This window comes from Protomyctophum parallelum, assembly GCF_964188405.1.
Source record: "Protomyctophum parallelum genome assembly, chromosome: 12".
Lineage (NCBI taxonomy): Eukaryota > Metazoa > Chordata > Actinopteri > Myctophiformes > Myctophidae > Protomyctophum > Protomyctophum parallelum.
Window position 1 is genome coordinate 28,110,438 of NC_139712.1, and position 7,500 is coordinate 28,117,937.

The 7,500-nt window shown below is 42.7% G+C and overlaps 1 protein-coding gene across 5 annotated transcripts in view; it reads right to left on the reverse strand.

Annotated features, from left to right (window-relative positions):
• Nucleotides 1-7,500, reverse strand: part of cacnb2a (calcium channel, voltage-dependent, beta 2a) — a 102,886-nt gene that overhangs the window by 20,057 nt on the left and 75,329 nt on the right. For 3 of the 5 annotated variants that reach the window (XM_083778585.1, XM_083778587.1, XM_083778588.1), the window contains 4 exons: nucleotides 2,446-2,568; nucleotides 1,931-2,067; nucleotides 1,418-1,494; nucleotides 950-1,083 (listed from right to left, as the gene is read on the reverse strand). In XM_083778585.1, the coding sequence (XP_083634711.1) occupies nucleotides 950-1,083; nucleotides 1,418-1,494; nucleotides 1,931-2,067; nucleotides 2,446-2,568 (471 nt within the window). Of the gene's footprint in view, nucleotides 1-692; nucleotides 719-949; nucleotides 1,084-1,417; nucleotides 1,495-1,930; nucleotides 2,068-2,445; nucleotides 2,569-7,500 lie in introns of all 5 variants that reach the window. The other 2 variants (XM_083778586.1, XM_083778589.1) reach the window with 1 other exon arrangement.

Below are 7,500 nucleotides of genomic sequence, written 5' to 3' on the forward strand. Positions count from 1 at the left end.
CTGCCGTCTGCCGTCACTGGGATCCCCTTGGGACGTTTCATTTTACATCAAGAGCACAGAGAAGCGGTGAAAGATGCTTGCTTTATTGTTGACTAACACAACGCTATTATTGGACAACGTTGTTCCTGTGAAATACGTCAGTCACTGTACCCTTCAGTCCCTTAGTTTATAAGAACAACATTTATGGGAAAAAAGGTCTCATTTGCTGCCAGCTATACTTTCAGATCAGAAAATGTCAATGTTTTAAGACCAGAAAGACCATGCTTCAGCTTTATGTATGCACTGCAAAACAATACCATAAAATACATAAAAAATCGTTCTCACCTTCCAGTGTAATTCTGGTTTGGAAATTACAGTAGCCTACTCCTCTATCTAACCTATTAACTACTTAAACCGTGTAGGCCTATTTAACAAATGAATACTGCAATTTGTTAGCCCCAGAATAGATGCTAGCTAGGGTTCATGTGGTTAAAAATCTGTGCACACCGAGGTCCCACTAAACACGGACTGTAGATATTACACAAGCAAACAAACAAAAGGACAACAAATATATAGGGATCACAGCACTGGTGAGTAGAGGAAGGGATTGTGGGGGGGATGGTCAGTAAAGAAGAGTAACACTGCAGAGGTAAATCCCAAAGCCCCCCCCCCCCCCCAGCCCCCCAAGGCCCCTGCTCTGCACCCCAACTTACCGACTTAAGGGGCAGCTTCTGCTTAGCTACGGTGAGATGGAAGAGGAGAGAGAGAGAGGTTAAGAACATGCATGCACGCAGACGGCTCCGTGCACGCCAAGCGGAAGAACACGTGGACAAGTAGACAAGATTAAGAATGGACGCTATAAGTGAGCAGCCACAGGCATTTTTGCCGTCAGAGCCGTGCGGGCGGACGGACGGAACAGAGGAAGAGAGAGAAGGGTAAGGGCTGGCTGGCACAGTGCCTCCGGTTTTACCTTCTTAAAGAAGGGCATTCGTTTCTCTTTTGCTAGGGGCGACGAGACAGCATTTGGACTGGCTCTAGGGGAGCACAGGTGGACTGGAAGTTCATTGTCCTCGGGGTCTAAGCCTGTGGCGTCTATGTCAATGGCTACGCACACAGACAAACAAGACCACCATCATACACAGGCCAATACAACGTGGGGGGGGGTCTAGAGAAAACAGATTAAGTGCATGGAGGACCGATACAGAATGTAGCTTACTGCAAAGAGATAACACATTTAAAAACATATTAATGGTGACAAAAAAAACACAAAATGCAGAGGCACAAGATATAATATAGCAGCTGCGCTAAAAAAAACGTAATTTAAGCAGTAAAACTAAAGTAAGTAAAAATTATCTATTTATTTATGTGGAGGAATTCAGGAAGTTAGTTTAACATTTGAGGTAAAAGGGAAGTGTCAGGAAAGACATCAATAACTCACCAGAAGAAGGAGGGGTAGATTTCCGCGAGTTGGGAATGACTTCACCTAAACTAGAGGATGAGTGTGCTCCCAACTTGCTGCAAAAGAGAGACAGTGTTTTGTCACGATAATTTTGCATTCGATCACAGATCCCCAATAAAGCCTGAGTAAAAGCTCTTTTCACAATGGAAGTGAATGTCAGCAGTGATTTATTAGCAATGTGCTAATAAATAAGTTTGATGCAGTAAGTTGTCCGTCTCTGTTCCCTGGAGTGTGCAGTCCCTTCCTTGGAAGGTTTATCTCTTTTTTGATGTCTATGCCTGCTAACTAGACTTGCACCTCCTACAGGTCTTTTTGGATGTGCAGGAGTCCCTTTTTGTCTCACATATATATATATATATATATATACACAATTACACACACATTGTGTGTGTGTGTGTGTATATATATAGTGGGCCCTGGCCCACACGTTGGGAATCGCTGGACTGTGTGGGTCAGGAGGTTGCCATGGCGACCGGCTGTGTCCGTCCGTACCTGACGAGGAACTTGCCATGCTTGGCTCTCTGCTCCTGCAGGATGCGCGTGTGTTCGATCTTCACAGGACTGGGGATGAAACCGATCTCACAGCCTTCCTTCACCAGACGTCCTATCCACCAGTCATTGTTGAATTTCTATCACAGATGAGGTTACATTCACAAAATCTTGAATATTTTGAATATTTGCCGATTCTATTCTATTCTATCACCCTCTGTATTCTCTCTTGAGCATGAAACGTAATCATCACCCTTTTGTCGTCAGCATCATCACCCATTTTGACCTGAGATCAGATTCTGAAAATGTCTTCTACATCCTGACAGTTTTCTGAAAAAGCTATGTTTCTATGTCAGTCGTTCTTTGATTTTTCAAAAATAGCAGACCTACAAGCTATGAGCTTGTAGATCTGCTATTTTTCAATAGCTAAAGCATAGAATAATACACCAAAAGGGGTTCCCTCCCAAAATGGGTTAATATCAACACTCCAAAGTGACCGCATGGCCTGTTCTTCTTACCTCTTTGACGTGGAGGAAGTCTTTAGCCTCAAAGGAGATGGCCATACCCGGAACAGGGACGTCGTCGCCATCACTGGCGCTGTAGTTGACATTTGTGCGGACGGCAAACGCAACCGGTTTAGTCTGGAGGAAGAAGAGGTGGAAAAACATTTCATTTTTGCATCCGATTCTAGTAACATGGTTTATTACTTTTTATACCGTCGGGTAAAAACCTCATATGTCCAAAACTGTTCATTTTCAGGATTCAAGCAGATCTACAGTAAAAGCTTAAAAGGCGGTGCAAAGCTTGACAGATCTGCTACTTTTGATGCTTTCGTGTGCATGCTGTAGTAAATGAGGTGTACATTTATGAAAAAACACCCAAAAAATGTAAATATGGAGATAAGAGGTCTCTGCCTGACACCAATAATATATTTTTTGGCCTTTGTGCGAGGTGTAAACCTAACCCAGAGTGGGATGCATGAATGCTGTGACTCATCCGTTTTGATTGACTGATTTATTGATTGATTGAATATTTTATTAGACAAAAATGTCAAAAACAGCAACAGTGTACAGTCAAACACTTGGTCCAAAAGGGATAGCACCAGTCCTTGTGGTCTTGTTTCCATTTAGGTCTTATGTTATGCAATCAATTCATCACAGGAAAAAATAATACTAAATTCCAATATCATCACAGGAAAAAATAAAACACTGTATGTGCAGGGTGATAAAAAAAAAGGAAGGGGGAGATATCCTCACCCAGGATATCTCTCTATGAAGGGGAGATATCCTCACCCAGGATATCTCTCTATGAAGGGGAGATATCCTCACCCAGGATATCTCTCTATGAAGGGGAGATATCCTCACCCAGGATATCTCTCTATGAAGGGGAGATATCCTCACCCAGGATATCTCTCTATGAAGGGGAGATATCCTCACCCAGGATATCTCTCTATGAAGGGGAGATATCCTCACCCAGGATATCTCTCTATGAAAGATGACTCCGTTATGGGCTTAATACATTGAATGTCACAAGAGAATGTGACACGATCGATGACGGCGCTTGGTGCTAAACGGTCCAGTCATGTAGAACCACACCAGTAAAACCAGACAGGTTTCTTTGTTGTTGTTTATTTTTTTACTATAGTTTTACTTGCCTTGCGTATACTCGCAAGTTAACGACAGGCAACGGCACTCACTGTAATGGTTCGTAAATCTGGTCTGGGATCTTTACAATGGGCCAAATCAATACTGGTCTTTCCTATCAAGTCATCTGTGACCTTCCTTCGCTGGGAACAGCAGTCAGTCCATTTAGATAATACATAAACCTAATGAAATGTTTTCTCTGTCCCTCCACCGTTCCAACGGCTTTATGCTGCTGATTGATCCGGCTCCTTAAACGCGTCGTAGGCACAACGGCAACATACATATTTGGACTACGGCACCACAGCAAATTTCTCTCTGCCTCGCTGTAAAGACACAATACTTTTGCTGTGAAAAATGGGATTTGGCAAAGACCGACTGGGTCTTGACATAACAAAAAAAAAAAACATGTGGATCACTTCAAGTGTCCTGCTTGTGATGTCCGTCCAGTCGTCTATGTCATGAGTCATGACATATCTTATGTTATTATGACACATTTCAGGCCGCGACACAACAACATAATCATAATATTTGAACTGGGGACCCACCTACAACATAGTATTTGAACTGGGGACCCCCAAAATCAAAGTCGAACAAGCACTTGGAATTGTAGGAGTTGAGGCATTACATATCGTTTGATTCGGTTCCACAAATATTGTGCAAATAGGCTTACAAAATGTTTGACAGTTTCATAGTATAATTTACTTTGGTATTTTTTTTCCACGGTATTAAAAAGGTCTTTAAAGTCCCTAAATTGTCACTTCACTATCATCTGGGGACCACTGGGGGTCTCGACCCACAGGTTGAGAACCACTATTTTATGATATGACTCTAAATGTGGGCACGTTTTTAGCCTGCCCCATTGGCATCCATTATAGAATTAAATATTTAGTAAGTATTAAAGAAAAATGTGAAAATGAGTGGAGGAACTTCTGTGGCCTACTCTCTGGCAGTGTGCATACTCTGGCACTTATAGACCACAATCTGAAATAGATCCTCATTGTGCTTTTGGAAATAATCTCAGTGCGTGTTTGGCACATCCCCAACAGATTATCCCTTAAAAAAAGTGCAGAAAGCCTGAAACTGGGCTGACTGAAGCATCAAGCCAAATATACAGCTAGTATTAACCAAACACACCAAACAGTCTTGTCCAGACTAGTCCAAGACTACTTAAAACTGTCAGATTGCAACAGACTAGCATTTTTAATCAGCACAAACCAGTCGGCCGACGAAACATATTTTTTCCCCATGCAAATTAGCCTGCTGTGCTGGTTTGCAGCGTTGCCAGTTCTGCTTATTATAAGCGACTTTGGGCTAGTTTTCCCGTAACATAGCTTAATATTCATAGTTGCACGTTGCTTTAGTTTGGGCTTATTTCTGTGTAGTTGCTTATTTGGGCTTGCTTTCACGATTCTTTTTGAAAATAGCTGATAATATGGGCTCAAGTGGTGAAACTGGTTGCTTCTTTTGGGCTTGTTTTCCTAGTAGTCAGCACTGAAACATGATGACGAGCAGACTAGAGATCCACTCTACAGTGGAGTATATTACCCCCTCATCACTACAACATGGATGGCGTCGGCTCCCTAGGGTGGCTAACCGACCGAACATGCTCGGTTCTTCATCAACAGGTTCCGACGCGTCGGGAAGGCGATATGGACGTTGGACGTCAAGCGACGGGAGCTTGTCGTCAGGAGTCTCCTGCCGACAAGCTCCCGACGCTTGGCCGACAGCCTGTGCTGTCTTGAGCTGCCTTTACAGAACTGGCATATTCTGTAACTAAATATTTAACTGCAGCCTGAAGAGGGCAGGGGGTTTTGGGAGGAAGCTAGGACAAAGTCCAGTTTTACCATGTTTCCTGAAATGCATTTTGGTTCCAAGCCAATGATGAGTTGGTTAGAGAGACGGGGGTGGGGGGCATAGCTGCATGGGTAGATGTCTAAGGGGAAGTACAAGATTTTGGAGTGTTGTGATTGGTCGAAAAAAGATCGTTTCCTGGGGAAATACGTACAGCGGCTTTTCTCTTAAGAGAGGAGACAAGAGGAATGAGGCTAGCCTGGTTTCCAGCCTGATTCGCTGCATTCCGTGATCTGTTTTGTCACTTCTACTCAGTCTGGAAAGTCTCCTATCCAAGGTAGCAATACCACAGTGGAGAAATACTACTACAAGTAAAAAGACTGTGTTCAAAATGTTACTTGAGTAAAAATACAAAAGTATTGGCATCAAAGTATACCTTAAGTACCAAAAGAAAAACTACAAAAATGCAGATCTACAAGCATATCTAAAAGCTTTCAAATAGCCTACTGGTATAGAATAGTGGTTTGTACTGTATGTATATGTGTACATACATGTATATGTATTTTATAATATTTTTATAATATAATTGATATCTGCAAAGTAACTAAAGTTTTCAAATGTAGTGGAGTAAACGTAAAAAAAATTGCCTCTGAGATGTAGTGCGATAGAAGTAAAAGTATTGAAAATTGGAAATACTCCAGTAAAGTAAAAGTACCTCAACACTGTACTTTAAGTACAGTGCTTGGTTACTTTGTACCACTGGTCAGATTCAAACTGTGGTCCTGGCAGCTCTGTTCACTGTGCACTAACCAGCTCACTACCAGACTGCAGACCCTGTTTATCTACCCTGTTCACTGTGCACTAACCAGCTCACTACCAGACTGCAGACCCTGTTTATCTACCCTGTTCACTGTGCACTAACCAGCTCACCACCAGACTGCAGACCCTGTTTATCTAATATCTACCCTGTTCACTGTGCACTAACCAGCTCACTACCAGACTGCAGACCCTGTTTATCTACCCTGTTCACTGTGCACTAACCAGCTCACTACCAGACTGCAGACCCTGTTTATCTACCCTGTTCACTGTGCACTAACCAGCTCACTACCAGACTGCAGACCCTGTTTATCTACCCTGTTCACTGTGCACTAACCAGCTCACTACCAGACTGCAGACCCTGTTTATCTACCCTGTTCACTGTGCACTAACCAGCTCACTACCAGACTGCAGACCCTGTTTATCTACCCTGTTCACTGTGCACTAACCAGCTCACCACCAGACTGCAGACCCTGTTTTGATTGATTGATTGAAATATTTATTAACAGTTTGTAGAATTACAGTACATTTCAAGCACAAACTCAATACAAAGACTGTTAACTGTGAGTGGACGACCCAATTAAGCATTACACTTGTTTACAACAGGGTCCACATTGTTCAATTCATCAAAACATTTAGAGACATACAAATAGACACTTCTATGTAGTTAAAGAACAGAACAGGAATTCATCATATAGGAAGCAAAAAGGGAAAAGATACATATACAGTGAGGGGAAAGGGGGGGGGGGCAGTGGGGGGGATTCAGATTTTACAGAGGCCAGTTTCGAATTGCAGCCATCCGTAGGTGCCCTTTGAGAGCGGTTTTGAAGGAGTCAAGGGATTCACATGTCTTAATGACTGTTGGTAGGGCGTTCCACATTTTGGTGGCATAGGAGCGAAAATGATTTAGTCCCTTGTTTGTGCCGAATCTGGGTTGTACATGGTTTGTTGCACTCCCTCCGGTGTTGTGGGTGTGGACTTCGTTTACATTAAGGAAGTATTTAGACAGGTACATGGGTATCTTGGTGGTGTATCGAATCTTGTGGACCAGACCCATTGCAAGATTCTGTACTCTGTCGTCGACCCTAAGCCATCCCAGCCTGTCAAAGTGGGCAGGGGTGAGGTGGGTTTTAGGTTGTTATTAGAGAAAGTAAAAGATGAGTGTTAATTTTTCTTCATTTGCTGCTTTCTTTGGTTTTAGGGATTTTAGCGTTTTTTGACAGGGGGGGCGGGGGCATTCGAGCATGGGGCTAAATATGTATTTCTTTACAAAATATTATGGCGATTTATTTTTTTATTATTTACTATAGTCCTAATAAACCC